This window comes from Aphis gossypii, chromosome X (assembly GCF_020184175.1).
Source record: "Aphis gossypii isolate Hap1 chromosome X, ASM2018417v2, whole genome shotgun sequence".
In the NCBI taxonomy this organism is placed as follows: Eukaryota; Metazoa; Arthropoda; class Insecta; order Hemiptera; family Aphididae; genus Aphis; species Aphis gossypii.
In genome coordinates, this window is record NC_065533.1 from 8,417,051 (window position 1) to 8,434,504 (window position 17,454).

At 32.4% G+C, this 17,454-nt stretch overlaps 1 protein-coding gene across 4 annotated transcripts in view; it reads right to left on the reverse strand.

The window, feature by feature from the left end:
• Nucleotides 1-1,451: 1,451 nt before the first annotated feature.
• Nucleotides 1,452-17,454, reverse strand: part of LOC114119189 (uncharacterized) — a 31,870-nt gene continuing 15,867 nt past the window's right edge. For 3 of the 4 annotated variants that reach the window (XM_050206250.1, XM_050206248.1, XM_050206249.1), the window contains exons 4-7: nucleotides 15,308-15,871; nucleotides 10,056-10,697; nucleotides 8,704-9,065; nucleotides 5,549-7,710 (exon numbers count right to left, since the gene is read on the reverse strand). In XM_050206250.1, coding sequence (XP_050062207.1) covers nucleotides 8,742-9,065; nucleotides 10,056-10,697; nucleotides 15,308-15,871 — 1,530 coding nt within the window. In that variant the 3' untranslated portion in view covers nucleotides 5,549-7,710; nucleotides 8,704-8,741. Of the gene's footprint in view, nucleotides 1,511-4,658; nucleotides 7,711-8,703; nucleotides 9,066-10,055; nucleotides 10,698-15,307; nucleotides 15,872-17,454 lie in introns of those variants that run through there. The other variant, XR_007605762.1, reaches the window with a different exon arrangement.

The window sequence follows — 17,454 nt, forward strand, 5'->3', positions numbered from 1 at the left end:
TTCATGTATAAATTCATTAAAAATAAAGTATTTAAGTATAGTTTAATAAGAAACAAAAAAAAATAATAATAATAATAATAATAAGTGCTTACATTTGTATTTTTCACATCATCATTGTCCCGGTCCACTGATGGCTTTAATACAAAACCTGCAAGTATGTATAAAATATTTAATCAATATAAATCTATAAACCTGCAGTGTTATTAGTTTATTGCAGCGCAAATTTGATAAGCTACAAGTCTTTAAGTTGTTTCATACGTAAAAGATAGTTTATTTTTTTTTTAGATTCTGAACGGAGTGATGAATGTATTGATTTTACAATGATGTATGTTTTTTTTTTTTTTTTATGAACATCAGTGAAATTCAGAATTTTTTTGGGAGAGAGTGGTTGTTTAGTTAAATTACAAAAAAAATCCTTAATAAATACACATTTAATGTTTGGTTACAAATATTTTAGATTCTGAATGTAGTAATAAATATATTTTGATATTGTGTGGTTATGAAAACCAAAAATGAGTCATTTTAATTATTTCAATGATGGGCGTCCATAGGTAACATTTTAGGGGGGGGGGGGGGTCAAAATAAAAAAAATTCTCAAATGTAAGTTAATAAAGATAATAATAATATTAAGATAATATTTATTGAGCTACAAGTCCATAATATTTTTTGTCCAGGGGAGGCAAGTGCCCTATCTTGCCCCCCCAATGGGCGCCCATGATTTCAATTGAATTGCAATATCAATAATTGCACTATCATATACCTGTTATTTAATTAACTATAAAGTAATTTAATATTTCCTGAAGTTTGAACTTTTCTCTAGGATATTCTACTGATAAATAAATTAAATGAAGACATGGTTTGATTATAATTAACAGGAACTTAGTATAAATATTATTATATTTAAATATTCGATATGTGGATAGTGATATTTAAGTATTAAAAAAAACTTACTAATTTATTTCTTCGGGAATTGAGGACCTCCCTTAGGTCCTTGGTAGTAGTTTTCAAAAATTTGAAAAATTGTATTATTAAAATTATCATATTCAAATTGCACCAAGTCAGGAAACTGTTTTATTGAATTCAATAATCGTCCTGTTTTTCTGGTCGCCACCAGCACCTGCCCCTGGCCAATATTGCATATATTACATTCTGATTCAAACAACAAAATACATGTTTATTATTACTTAATCAATTAAAAATAATTAATATCCAATATAGGTATACCAACTTTTATTTTTGTGTTAGTAGCCTGTAATCGGCATTGGTCAAAGTGTAACTTTTTACATGTCTTTCACTCTTAAAAAAAAAAAATTAAATTAATTAGGTATGTGAAATTAATCACATAGCATACTCAATAGGTATACAATATACATACTCGGTTTTGTTTTTTTTTTCATCTATGAAAGTTTGAAGTTAAATAATTTACTTTTTCATGCTTATTACTTTTAAACTCACTTTTTATGGGAGCAGCTTGTTCCCCATAATAATAGTTATGATTGATTGTTGTCATCTATATAATACATAAATAACTATATTAAATATATAATTTCAGAGTTAATATTGTTAATAAATTATAAATCATTTAAGGTCCACAAATTTTGAATGATGGTATTTTGTTTAGCATATGAATAGAGTTAAGATCATAAAAATAAAATAATTAGATTTATTGACAGGGTTAGGCATAGATAATCAAATAATTAGGTATCTACATGAAGAATGTGCATTGGGGCATTGATATTTTATATTTTGTAGTTTTATTATTTCATTACTGTACCATTGTATTTCAGTACATAAAAAAATGGCTGTATAGAAAGAAACATTGATGGGTATTTATTAAAATAAACACATTTAAATAATAACTTAATGATTGTATGATATGTGAATATTATTTATAATACCAAAAGAAGTATGTAGACAATACAGGAAAAAGTGATCTATATAATTTTAAAAGATGACCGTTGTTTTTTATTTACATATTATACAAAAAAAAGTATGTATAATGCTTAACAGTGTGTACTTATCGTGAGTTGATTCAGTTGTTGGGCAAGGGATACCGTACAGGCATTCATGACATCAGTGACAATGTCATACAAATATATCTTATTGGATAATATTTTGAGATTAAAATTAGTAAAATGAATGAACAGAGTATAAAATACAAATTACTATGTCTATACTATTTTGAAACATATTTAAATCGGTGGTTTAATTTTTTTGACACTGAACTACTTGGAGAACTTTCGATACGTCACAGACCACTATACATTTTAGACTTTATTAATTATTCTCATAGCCAAAAATCAATTTTTTACACATTTTATAATTTAGGTTATGAATAAATAAAATAAAGTGAAATTCCTATAAATTCTTTATAGCTTACATATTATAACGTTTGTTATTGTTCAAGTTTAACTAAAAGTTTTACATTTATCAACAATTTAACACAAATAACTATTATTAAAAAAATGTATATTGTATTATTATTTTTATCAAAAGTAAATTAAAATTATAAAAATAAGTTGATGTGATTTTTGGGCTTGTATTTCCTTTACTAATAAAGATATTAAATTAATATAATTAATATAAAATTAAAATATTTGTTTAAATTTTGTAGGTAGGTATGGTCTGCGTACCATAGGTTGATGGGAACCAGGGCCATATTTACGCACGGACAAAATAGACATTTGTCTTGAGCCTACGTGGCCAAGGAGCCCACCGGTGACTATCACTAACTATGTAATATTATATACTAATGTATTATTTTGTTGAAATAAAAATTTATTTTTTATTTTGTCCTGAGCCATATATTTGGTAAATCAGGCTCTGGTGGGAACCTCTGATTTAAAATATATAACATGGTATATATATATGACGGGTTTCAAACACATTTAGTTACAGAAATTATTAAAAGCATTTGTATTTTCCAATTTTATTTAGGAATTTAAATTATAATGACTTATAAATATTATTTTTAAATAATCCTACTCTACTAGGTATTTTAGATTCTGAACAGAGTGATGAATGTATTGATTTTACAATGATGTATGTTTTTTTTTTTTTGTGTCTGTGTTACAGCATAACTAGTCGAAATAATGCTTCAATTTCAAACTTCGGGAATGGTTTCGATGGAAAAGTGAATATCCTTGGTGCATTATAGAGGTAAAAAGTAAATATTTTTCAACAGTTTTCAAGAAAATCGAGAAAAACAAAAAAAAAAATGACGGAAAAACGGGAATTTTTACGCAAAACCAGTTTTCGACCGAATCGATTTTTTTATATGGTTGTAATTCAAAAACTAATCACTGTAAATACTTGAAATTTTCACCAAATGTTTATGATAGTGTTATCTATATACAGTTAAATTTTCAAAAATTTTTGACTATTTTTGAGTTATTTATAGACTGAAATTTTCGATATTTATGCGAATTTTTTTGAAATGTCGGTAAAATAATTTTGAATGACCAAAAAAACTTGAAAATTTAATACAAGGTTTCTTATGAGTTGTTCTTATTGCAGTTAAAAAAAAAATCGTTGTCACAATTTTTTTATATAAGCGTTTATAGTTCAAATTTTAACGAAATCTGTCGAAAACGCGAAAATTTGCAAGTAATTTTGAAGTTGAAAAATCATAAAATGTTTTGTGTTAATATCTAAGGATTAAAAATATAACACTAAGTTTTTCATAGGTTTTTCTTCAAGTAGCTATAGAGAAAACTTGAAGTATCATTATAGAAAAAATTTTAAGTGCGTTTGAATTTTAAATTTTTACGAAATCGCGTAACGATAACGATTTATCCTCAAACGACTTTAAATATTTGTTATTATTCAAAAAGTATAAGTCGTAGATACTTGAAAATTTTGTCAGTTATTTATATTGGCATTATCTTTACATGATTTAATTTTCGAAATATTTCGAGTTTTTTATAGACAACTGAAATTTTCAATTTTTTTGAATTTTTTTTTTTTTTTTTTGAAGTGTCGATAACATTTTTTTAGCCCAATCAAAATACTTGAAAATTTTATACAAAGTTTCTCATATGTTATTCTTATAATAATTAAAAAATTATAAGAATACATAGGCACAATTTTTTTTTATTAGTATTTGAAGTTCAAATTGTGACAAAAATTCGTCAAAATCATGAATATTTGCAAATTATTTTGTAGTTCAAAATTCATAAAATAGTTTGTATTTATACATAACGTTAAATATACTAGACTGACAAATCATCTCCGTTCAGAATCGTTTTTCGTATACAATGATAACAAACATGAAACAGCGTCCTTTATGGTCTATTGTTCCTACCTAATCCGCGTGTGCCTGCTATGACGAGTGCGTTGTTGTCGGTGCGTCCGTAAACAAATAATCGATAATATTCTTATAAATAATACGACGTATATTCCTATAAATAATATTATTTTATCGTCGTAATAATTTCGATCGTATACTATAGTGATTAGTGGGTATTTGCTGAAAGTCAGGCGGCGCGGCGTATCGTTACGTAACGTGTTGCGTAACGAAGGTTTTTCCCTGGTTTTCCCGTTACAAGCAGCAAACCACGTTTTTGTCGTATAACCAGAAATTTTACGCAAATTGCACAAGGTGGGATTGAGGGTACTCAGTGAATGAGAGGTGAGTTACAGGTTGATGTTTTACTTACCGGTGATTCCTGTACAGAGAGCCAATTTGACGCGTTTGCGTTGCTATTCCGCGGCGAGTGGGAGATGGGATTACAGAAACAAATGAAAAAAAAAAAACACAATTCGGCGTTTTTCGGTGGAACATTTTTATCGATACAAACAGATGCGTCGCGTGCGCGGTACGGTTTTGCAGTCGTAAAAAATATCATAGAATAATAATAAAAAAAAAGAACAAAACAAGATCTACTCGGAGGAAAAAACAGTGGTGCGGACGACTGTGTCGCGTACTTCGCACGGTCGCGCGGATCACAAGACTGAGACTATCGCTATCACTGATTAGACTGAAAGTTTAGATGATCAGGACCGGTCCGCGAAATCGGCTTGTCGACCGTATGACGCGGACCTGGTGCGGGCACGGCGCGGTCCAAGAGTGTGAGGATTGAGAGGTGAAGGGGAAGAAAAAAAACTAACGCTGTTTGTCGGCGGTGTGAGTTGGTTTTATTTTGAGGGAGAATGCAACGAACAAAACTCTAAAATAAAACAACAAAAAAGAAAAAAACAATACCGCGTAGGGCGAGACGAAAAAAAAAACAATAGTAGCAACGTGTGTAAAACAAAAGGGGAAAAACAGCGAATCGGAGCGTGTGCGGTAAGACGCGGATCACAAGACTGACTAGCCTGGGTCCGGTTCGCGGTGTCGGGCGTCGGCGGCTCGGTCGGTCCGCGTGCGGACGTCGGTGTCGTCCGTCGTCATCTGGCGGTCGGTGAGAAAAGTAATTAGCGGCATTCCGCGTAAATGCCGTTTGAATTCAAAATATGGCTATTACGCGGAGCCGCGTCAACCATCCCGGACGCGGAGCTCGCGCGTTGTCGTCGTACGTCGCCGATTAAGTGATCGTGCGCGGCTTCCGGTTTTTGTCTTATACTTTATATATTATCAAATATATAATAACTTATTCCGTGCTGTTTGGAAGGAAATATACGGTAAGTTTTACTGCTAACCGAGTTCTCTCTATTTCTTTCTTTCTCTCTCTCTTTATATACTTAGGTATATCCGTACCTATGTAATATATGCGTACGTATATGTATAACGTATATATTAATACTTAATAATATTCTTATATTATAAAATATTACCTATGTACAGATACTGCAAGGTATGAATTATATTTGACAGTGTAATGTTAAACCGACCATTTGAAATCGTTATAAAAATATGTGAAGGCAATACATAGGTATATATCGTATATGAATATCGAGAGAGAGACTTAACCCACGTTTTGTATAAGAAATTTTGTAGAATAATGTTAGAGGTTGCTATATTTTTTTTTTTGTTCGTTTCACGTTCAATCCTGAGAATAATAGAGACTACAGTACTACGCAGATTAATGCATGTATGGATGTATATAGGTATGGACGATAGCGAATTTTGATATACATATTATAATATGTTTAAATACATTTATCATTGTCATTTGGAGTGTCGGATAAGAGCTGTCGACGGGCAGAGTACTACCTGTGAGCCGTAGTTTTGACTTTGCAGACCACTGGTGTAGAGCAGTATATATAGCGTTCAAGATCCAAAGTTAGAAGATTTACAAATTGTTGAAAATATTCGTACATTTTTATTGAGTTTACAATATAATTATATGTATAATATAGGGGGACTTTTTTTTTGTGCTTTAAGCCTCGATTCATAGGCTTCGCCTGCATGTAGAGATTAAACGCGGCGTGTTGTCTATAGTAGCGCGAATATTCGACCCGTAGTTAGGTGTGTTCGTTTCCGCGGTTTTTTTGGTCATTTTAAATCATTGTTTTGTGTAAAAATACTCGATTTAAATTTAGAATCGTTAATAAAACACTCAATATTGATCTCACAAATTTCAAACTATTAGGTACCATTAGTTTCAGAATTTAATTTAACATAATATATACGTTATACAATGTTAATAATAATATACATTTACTAATTTACAAGTGTCTACCAATATTTTTATCAGACACGGGCGTATAGCTGTTTTTAAAGTTTTGATCTTGACGTGTGAATGCTCGATACATAGTCAAAAAAATAATGATCATTTTATACAACACACAAGACAAGTTTTACTCACAATCCACTACCCACAGAATTCAAAATTATGGCCTTTACACAATCTTTTGAATATTCCGAGTTTACAGGGTTATCGTGAATATAACAATACATATTGTAGATTATAAGTAGGTACAATTGAACCCAAAAGTAGTAGAATATTATTAATTTTAAGGTTAAAGATATAGGTAGTAAAAATGAAAAAGGGGTACAAAGTTTATACAATTCCGCATTTTTCTTGATATTATAAAAAAAAAATATTTGCAAAATATTAAAAAGTTTTAATTATTTATATTTATAATATAAGTAATGCAAGATCATCAGCACCAATTTATAAAAATGTACAACAGGATAAGGTAATATATTAATCATCATTATTTAAAAAAAAAAATACGTTTAATTATAAATTAATTGATTAATCGATAAATGGCTAAAACAGCCTCAAAAATACATCAATTACAGTTACAACGGATCAATAAAATTAGAAATAACATTAATCATAAAATAATAAAATAAAAGTCAATACCTAGAGTACATAAATACTACTACTGTAGGCAATATAATACAATATAGTATATACAATATACATATTCTATGACGAAGGTGGTTTTCGATTGAGATAACATTATGTATTTTAATATATCATTGTAATCTTCACATTTACTTGGACACAAAACTCGGACTTGATATAATATCATTTTAACTTAAAGTCATTGAATATCGTTTGACTGAGAAATGTGAAAACATTTTGTACTTTTTGTACGTTTAACATAAAATAATTCAACTTTTAGACTTTTTATATACTGCATATATATATAATGATAAAACGTGACACTCCAAACTCCATAAACATATTGACTCTAAATATTGAGTCATTAAAATTTTTAGGCAGATTCAAGTTGTATGTAAATGACCACAGTGGCGATAATAGGTAGTGATTGAGTTCATCACTGTCGTTTTTGTCATTCATATTGTTGTTTAATCTGAAAATTATATAAAAAAAAATATTAAATATTATGTATTACAACGGTACGGATACAATTGGTTTTTTAAGTTGTTTTCATTAAATCAACAACATTGACAATAAATACTACGAATGGTACTATTGGTACTATATAATACTATTAATACTATAGGTGTACGTAACACACAAAAAAATACGTAAGATATAATACAATAACTGCTGTACCAGAAATGACGTGACTATTGACGATAAAATATTATAGTTGCAATTTTCTAATTTTAGATTATGAGCCAAGTGAGACGAATGTATTTTGTAATAAAATAAATATGAGTTGGGGCTTAGTGGGCTTACAGAAATCTATATATTGTAATTGGATTATTGAAAAATGTCATACCCAAAGACTTTTAAAAAAAAATAATTTTTTTTTTTTTATAAAATATTATTACTTTCACTATTTCTTCTTGTAAGGAATTTTCAGTATTTTCCATAAGTATGTAGGTAAACAAAACGGACATAACACATAAATCTATCCGTTTTTTCAATGTATTGTACAATAATGTACCGTGGGCTGTGATAGTTTAGATACGTTTACTAGGATTATAACTTATTTACATTTTGCACACATCTTTACAACACCAAATTATTTCTTGTATAACCAGAGGCGTATTTAGGATTTTGCTGCCATAGGTACACATTTTTTTTACGACTGTTTAAATCAGTTTAAAAATATGATGTAGGTTTGTTAGTAAGATAGAGATAACAAATACGGATATAACGTCCTCTTAAGCAGGTTTTAAATTTTTTAGAAAGGATATTTAGTTTAGACAATGAATACGTTTTTCTCTACATCGTATGTGATTCGGAGAGGGTAAATAAATAATATATAGTGCACTGGCGTATTCTTAAGTCACGGGACAAACGTACACAACTCCTCGTGGTCGTAAATTGTATAGTGTGAACTCGGGACTTAATAAAGTAATAATTAATATTGTAATGATAACAATAATATTACTGTTGTTGTGGTGGCGGCGACGGTGAAAACGATGAAATTCACCGTTTCTTGTTGTTCTGCATGCGGGCGGCCGCGTTCCGTTGCCGGTCGGCGCACAAAGGTATGTGCCTCTCTGCCGAAGCCTCGTTGAACGTACGTCCGCAGTGCGGGCACTTAACCAGGTCCGAGTCAACCTCGTCGTCCTGGTCCGCCGCCGCGTTCTCCAGCTCCGGTGGCAAGTCCTTTACCGTGCCTCCTGCGGCCAAGTGTCGCTGCACAGCCCGCGCGGCCCGAACGTTGCGCACGAGCTGATCGTGCTTTCGGCGCCACGCATCCTTCTTCTTCTGGAGTTTCTCAGCGACTCGCTGGTCCTCCTTTTGGCTCTACACGTAAAACGAAACGCATGCATTAGATCCGCTGTTGCTGGTGTAACGGCGTAAGGTCAAGGGACATTATGTACGACCGTATGGGGCGCACTCGATTCGAGTAACGGTGTCGTGTGGGTGGAACACTGTGTTTTGCATTTACGATTGTTTTAACCTATCAATCGTCAACAGCAGGGCTCCGTACGACATTTGATTAATTTTATAATAACGATATTATATAATATAATGATGAGTTAAAGTCCGGATTTATATTCTCTAAATATTTCTAAAACATGATGCTTTTATTCTCTAAAAATTGCAATTAAGTATTATGTTTGTATTCTGCTAATTTTTTAATTCAAAAATATGCGAAATTATGTAAATAAATGTTAATTTTCATTATTTATTTTTACGTTATTCGTTAAATATCAAATTATCATATTAAAATGAGTTCTACACCTCTGTAATGGAATTATTACACTATAAAAGTATAATATATAAACAAAATAATATATAATTAAATTTAAATTAAAACATAAAAAAAATGTTGAATAATTGATAAATAAATATTTTGTTCTTATTAGTATGGGTAAATAACAGCCAGCATTTATTACCTATAGATTGACCATCATGTTAACGAACATCATGGCTATATAAAAGTATTATCATTACGTGTTTTTTTTTTGTCAAAATGACACAAAAAAAAAAAAATGATAGTTATTATTACATCCATTTGCTTTAAATGATCCCGCAAACAATTTTTCCAGATACCTTTTTACCTTTTTATTGAAATTATAAGAAATCATTATTTTTTTCTCTCAAAATGGACTAAATATTTTAAAATAATATTCTAAAAATTTTTTATTTATAGTCTATGTATATATATCTACCATATACCCATGACGTAGCCCAAACAGTTCATTTTCCGGTTTTTATGCAAACAGTAATTTATGAGTGATTCGCGACGCGTACTAACACGCGTTCGTATACCCCACCCGAGTTACAGACCTTTTTCTTAAACGACGAAACGTCCACGCCGGCCTCGGCGGCCACGGCTTCCAGCCGCTTTTTGCTCGTGTCGAACACCTTGCGCTTGCGGTCGCGTTCGCGCGTGCGCCGGCACACCTCCTCGTGCTTGGGCAGCCTGTCGGCCGCAAAGTCCCGGGCGCACAGCGGACAACGGGCCATGCCCTTGGCCGGCGGGCCCCTGTCCGCGGACAGTTGCTGCTTCACGGGTTGCGGTCGGGTCGTCGTCGTCGTGGCGGGCGTGGCGTTCTTGACGGCCGGCGGCCGGGGAGAGGTCTTGGCCGGCAGCGGAGCCACGCGCCGAGGAGCGGCCGGCTTTTGTGCGGGCAATTTGCCGGCCCTGACCACCGGTTTCTGAGCCCCGGCCGCCGTGGCCGCGCTCACGCTGGCCAACGCCGCGGCCGCACCGGCGCCCGCCGCCAGCGCGTTGATCACCGTCGGCTGCACGACGGGCGGCAATAGCAACCTGTTGGAGTCGTTGGACGTCGGCTTTTTAGCGACGCGGCCCACACCGCCACCGCCACCGCCACCGCCGCCGCCGACGTTACCGTTGACCGCGGCCAATGGTTTTTTCACGACCGCGGTCTTGCTGTTTATTCGGCCCGCCGGTCGCTGCGACTGTTGCTGTGGACAAACGAACACTAATTATTATTATACAGATCGTCCGAGTTGTGTAACCACTATGGTTGTGAGCGTAGTTTTTTAAACTTTTCAACTTAAACAGTATAGTAACTTTGAAAACTTTTTTTTTTATTTACGTGTTTTGTGCGATTTTTACGCAATCGTACTATGATGGTCGATGATTTATACACCTACAAGTCTAATGATAATCTATCACTCACATTTTCAATTATTACTTTATATTTTTAGTTAATACATTTTTTATTTTCGTTTTATTCGTATAAAGCAAAATAGATACCTAATAGTAGTACCTATTATATGTAATAATATATATATATATTATAAATTATTCAAAGTTCAAATTTTTACGTAATATGCAAAAATCGGGTAAATTTACAAGTCATTTTGTAATTTTGTTGGGAATTCATAACGTTTTTAGTACTTAAGTTTAAAATTTTTATGAAATCGTATAACGATAACGATTTTAAATACTTTTTATTATTTAAAAAATATTAGTCGTAGATACTTGAAAATTTTACCAATTATGTAGATTAGAATTTTATTTACATAATTTTGTTTTTCAAAATATTACACACGTACGGATGAGAAGAGACGTGCAGGCGCTGGGGCCGTGTCAAACGGACTACTCTATAGCGATTTGTCAGTGTCAGCTTTAATTTTTATACATGTTTGACCGTTTCAACACTTAATGGCATACAAAAAGAGTCACATGATAAATTTTTTTGATTTTAGTTTAGAATCTAGAACTATTTATTTCTCTGCTCATTTAGTTTTTATCGATTTTTTATAACTTAAAAAATAATCTTGCTACATCATATTATAATAGATTAAGTAGATACGTTAATAAATTATCGGTTTTATGTGGCAATATTTTTTCTTTAACCATACTATAAACTATGTTTAAAAAAACAACAACGATATTTGTGAAGAAATCACTCTCATTTTCTCCTCCTTTATTTCATTATCTATATACTAAACCGTCCACTCTATACCTACTGTACAGCAGAGCTGTTATCCACTTATTTTTTTTTCTATTCAAATACATTATGAACTGTTTAAAAAATATAATACTCATACAATTGTATACACCTGTTGAAGTTTACACTGAAGTAGAAATCTTCTATTTGTTTTGATCAATAAAAGAAACATACAATCAAAAAAGGGTTAATTTCTGTATCATTGCTAAATTGATTATTGATAAAATATTGATGATATTTGTCTAAAACAATAGTTGACTGATAAATAATTGTTGATTACTAAATAAGTAGGTACGCTGTACAAAACCTATACATTATAATACATTTGTAAAATTTAACAGGAAAATCGTATTATAATAATAAAACTGATTTAAGAATAACACTTTTAAGAATATCATTATACTATTATTATTATTGTCATTTACGAGATTTACAAATAAATAAATATGACAATCTTCAATCTCTAAAACTAAAAACAATAAAACAATTTAGAAGGAATTTAGAAGTGAGCACTAAGGTAGTAAGGTAATTAATATTTTTGTATCCTATGTAATTTCTGATGGTTTTTCACTTTTTGAATAAAAAAAAAAATAATAATAAGGATATACATTTACTTTAAAATGTACAGCGTATATTCTTATCTAGTTTAGTGAGTTGTTCGGATATTAGTATCTATTATTATTTAAAATTTATATCATACATAATATAGGTAATCATTATGTTTGTATCTTACATTTTTATAAGTACTGTTTTAAATTTTCTGCTGTTATGACTTAAGAACTCATGCAATAATATGACTCACGTGCGTGCATTATACACTATGCTATTTTTGTTACTACTTAACATTACTATTAACCGTTTTGTAATAATATTATAATAATTAATAATACTAACAATATTATACTACTATATTAAAATATTATATTTCAGTATGTATTATAAAATAAAAAATAAAACTATAAAAGTCGGATACAGAATATTAAATTCAAACTACGATAAAATTGATAACTGTTTCATGACATGCTATTTGGTCAGTACCTACCTATTTTTTTTTCTGAAAGTCTGTACGAACACGTACAATGTAACGTTTAACATTTTAAATTCATAGGTATTTCACATATTTAATACTTCCACTAGGTACAAAAAAAAAAATACCAACTGTACTTATATAATAATACCAACTCCGACAAATCACAAATATATTATAAATTCAATACCAAACATAATTACATACCTACAGTTCACGATATAATACCAATTAATATACTATAGTCAGTCATAGACAATAACACGGATAATAAACATATTTATACTAATAGAAGGACATTGACTTCATTGTTAAATTAAAGTATAATAATTAAAGCAAAGCAGTTATCGTATTAAAAATATTCAAAATTGACTAAAAGCTATGGTATATAATATGCGTACACAATAAGTTTTAATATTATTAAAATAATAAAAAATACTGTTTTGTAAAATTACATTTTAAAAACATAATATACCGAATATATCTATACACAAATCAAAAAAAATAAACAAATACATTTCACACGTTTATAGTGCTTATACCAGTAATAAATTAATACGAAATACTCTCAAATATTATACATACAAAATAACAGTATAATTAAATAAATACTGTACCTAAATATTTATAAATAATATCAATTGCACCAAAGCTACAAAAACATTAAACATTTAAAATTGTAGTAACCAAATGAAGTGGTTAAATAGAATACAAACTTTATTGCCAAATAACTGAAAATAATATTTTTAAACGATATATAATTTGTCGGAGGCAATATTATACCTGTTATAGATTTTATCGTCGACGGTGTAAGGTGCAATTTCATTGGTATTGAAGTGTTCTAAATTCCGTGTCGATTTATTAGTTAACCTAATCATTGAATTAAAAAAAAAAAACTTATTCAATAAGTTGAAAGTTCACATACATCCAAACAAAAATAACTTCATACAAGTAGCATCTCAATTATATTATTCTTTACGTATTATACTTATAATGTATAAATGTATAATATGTACACATGAAAAAAAAGTTTCAACTTTCATTGATTTATAATTTTAATGCTTTAAAATCCTCATAAAAATATTATACTTTAAAATTTAAATACGCTTAATAGGTACGTAAACCAAAATACTTGAAATTAATGAACTAGGTAATAACTAAAACTAAATAAATAGGTACTTAATAAAAAAAACTAATAAACGAGCAACAGTGATTATAATACATAAATACATACAACATGCTGGTTTATCGTTTTTGTATTGGATGGGACGGAAAAAAATTGTTCACAGAGAAATATTATATAGGTAGATTTGGCAGAACTTACTTTAAATAAAAATGAACAAATAAATATCCCTTGATTTAATAATTGCTTAAGTATTATAATATTGTCTTATAGCGTTCAATATGTACAAATAATAAAATGCATTTTAGTATATTACCATAATAATAAATGAAAATTGAAAATTGCACCATCGTGTGCGGATCATATGATAATCATATTAGAGTTGGAGAAATTGCAGCAAAACGTATTTTTTCATACTTTGAAAGCAGTGGTAAATTACTTATATTTCGTAATGACTAATAATGACCTTTTTTAAATTTTGTTATATTATGTTGATATAGGTATGTATGAATTCCTTGAAAAAGTATCTAGGCAATTTAGGAAGTCGATTTTGAATTTGGAAGAATCTAAAAATATGATGATATTGTTTAAAAAAATTCCGTAAAATAATTGTATATTTGCATTATATATATTTTGTATTTACCTTCTTTAGACACATCAGATTTTAAAGAAAATGATTGCTAAATATCCTAGTCTAAAAACACGAATTCGATCGGTTTTCGAAATTACAATTTAACTTTAGAAAGTATTAATAATTTTAGTAGATTTCATGTGATTGTGTGAACCAAAATATACTTATTAAATTTACCGCGGTACACGTGAATATGTATATGTGCAAAAGTTGCATTTTACCAAAAGCGATAACGGATTTAACACACTAATCGTTTTCATTACATTAATATTACAAATATCATTAGGTTAGCCGCGTCAGGACGTCGATTCAATAAAATTATGTATCACTTTTACCAAAAAAATATCGTACAAATACTTTGTTGTGGAAAGTTTTGACAGTATTCAAAAAATGACAAAACGTACGGCCATATTCGTTTGTTTTTAATGCGGCTCGGAGACTTGCGCAAACGGACAGAGCGACCGCGGCTATAACCCAGCCATGACCACCGATTTTCGTCTGTATATTTAAGTCGGACAAACACAATCTCGCCGAAGAGAGCAACTCTCCAAAACTAAGTAATTAATTATTATTTTATATACTATTGTACGTATCATTTCGGGTCCCGACAGATTCGTGACGCCACTGACCACATACGCGTCTTAGGTACACTACTTTTACCGTGTCACAAAACACTATATACTACTCAACGAAAGCACACACTCGACGTCACACCACTACAACTACAACACAATTAATTATAACAACTACGTGTTGGACTATGAAGTATCTTATAAAAACATTATAGACGCGCGCATGCGCATGCAGGACGTGCTCGCACACGACGATAATGACCTGTTGTCCGTCGTGGTCGCCGTCGTCGTCGTCGTCGTCATCGTCACCGTAATCACCGTCGTCGCCTGCGCCCGTAGCCGCCCCCGCGAGTCTCGGACCCCCGCCGCCGCCTCCTTTGTCCTTTGGTCCTGCGGCCGCGGGCTGGGCCGCCGGCCTCGCAGGACCGCCGCCCGCCCTGCCGGGTCCCGTGCCGCCGTCCAGCAGCCACTTGAGCTCGGGCGCCGACTGGGCGGTTTTCATTTTACCGGCTCCGGCGCGGAACGATTCCGACAGCAGCTGTCCGCCCAGGTTGGGCAACCGGCCGAACAGCGCGAGCAGCTCGCCGCGGACGTCGCTGCCGTTCGCGCTGCTGATGCCCACCAGGTCGGCGCCGCCCGCCAGCGACGGGGCCGTAAAGCAGACGGTCTTGCAGAGCGGGTCGTCGTCGCCTCCCGACAGCGGCCGCAGGGGCCGAGACCGGTCGCGGCCCGTCAGGCTCCGCCGCCGCTGCCGCCGCAATTGCTGGTGGTGCTGGTAGCCCGGTCCCTGTTGCTGTTGGCTCCGCTCGGCGAACAGCTGCCGTACCTTCGCACCGGGTGTCACAGGTGATCGAATTAATCGGACGCAATAATATGTTATATACGATCGGTCGTATGCGACAGATGTGTATAGATAGTACCTACACAGATCGGTTTGTGATAATGCGCACAAACGGCTATCGCGGTTTAGTCGTAACCGGAGTTGGGATTTTATAAAGCACTTAAAATTCCATATATGCGCTATAATACGACCTTAAATTTGCTGAATACGTGCTAAAAATATTTTCAATAAAACAACAAAATGTGCAAAAAAAAGAAAATCTTGTGGTATAGAAATCGACAAAGAAACCCCCCCAAAAAACCAGCAGATACCTAATATACGAAATTATCGTATACCTACTATATTATCGCTGTTATATTAATTACTTAATCTATACATTTACAATTTACTTGATAATTCGATTGACAAAAATCTAAAAACGTGTTTTGTTAAAATATAACTTCATAAAATAAGACCGATTTTGATTCAAACACAGGTAAAAATGCCAAAAAACGTCAAAAATTCCCAAAATGCACTATAAATTAAAAAAAATCACAAAATATGCAAAAAAAAAAGCAAAATAAAATTTTTAATTTGAGTATCACGAAACACAATTTTAGCTTACTCTGCTATTTTTTAAGCGTCTCATAAGAAATATGCAAATGCTTTAAAATCCCAACCCTGGTCATAACGTGTATAGTTGGTCACGAACCAGAACTTCGTGTTGTACGACGGAGTTTGTTTAGTTTTACATGGACGTGTGAAGTAAAACGCATATTACGACGCGTATTCTAGCGGTGCAGTGGATGTAATATGGTACGACGTGTGGGTACATTGAAAACGTCTAGAGCGCGCTACCTATTTGCTTTTGAAAAATAGACTTCGAATTTGATTTGATAATTTGATTTTATTGTAATGTCACGGCATTGCGTTATGTGTTTGTCGTGTACTAATCGAACCTAACCGATGAAATAAGCTGCACACCCAGCGTATATCGTTTTATCTCAGTCCGTTGACTAGAACAGTAAAATATGTGCTCAAACAGCGACAACACGCGTGGAGACGATCAAAAGTGAGTTTTACACGCCGTGCAGCATCGTGAGTGCACATTTAATCGGTCGTTGGAGTTATGACCCACATGTGTTTGTATAGTAATAAAATCGTCGTCAAACAATTGATGTAATAAAATAATAAAACAAAAAATGGTTTATTGTCGTTATTATTGGATACGCGTGTTTGAGATTACTTTTACAAACGGAACTGCAGCGTTAGTCCGTCAGGATACAACAGGATACGCGCGCGTATAACTATTGTACACCATTAAACCATTAAATCGTTATTTATAATCCTCAAACGTATACTGTACACTTATCATTTGAGAACCGAGTAATAACAAAATAAGTAAACGATTCCGAGCGAACAATCGAATCGTTTTAATATATCGTCGCTACCGCTGCCGCTGCCGTTATTCCGTGCTAGACATATTGTAAGTATACGGATTTTGTTCGGTACGGCGACACCGATATAGGATATTAATAATATAATATTTTATTACCTAATAAAACGCTGATGAGACTATGCAACGACTT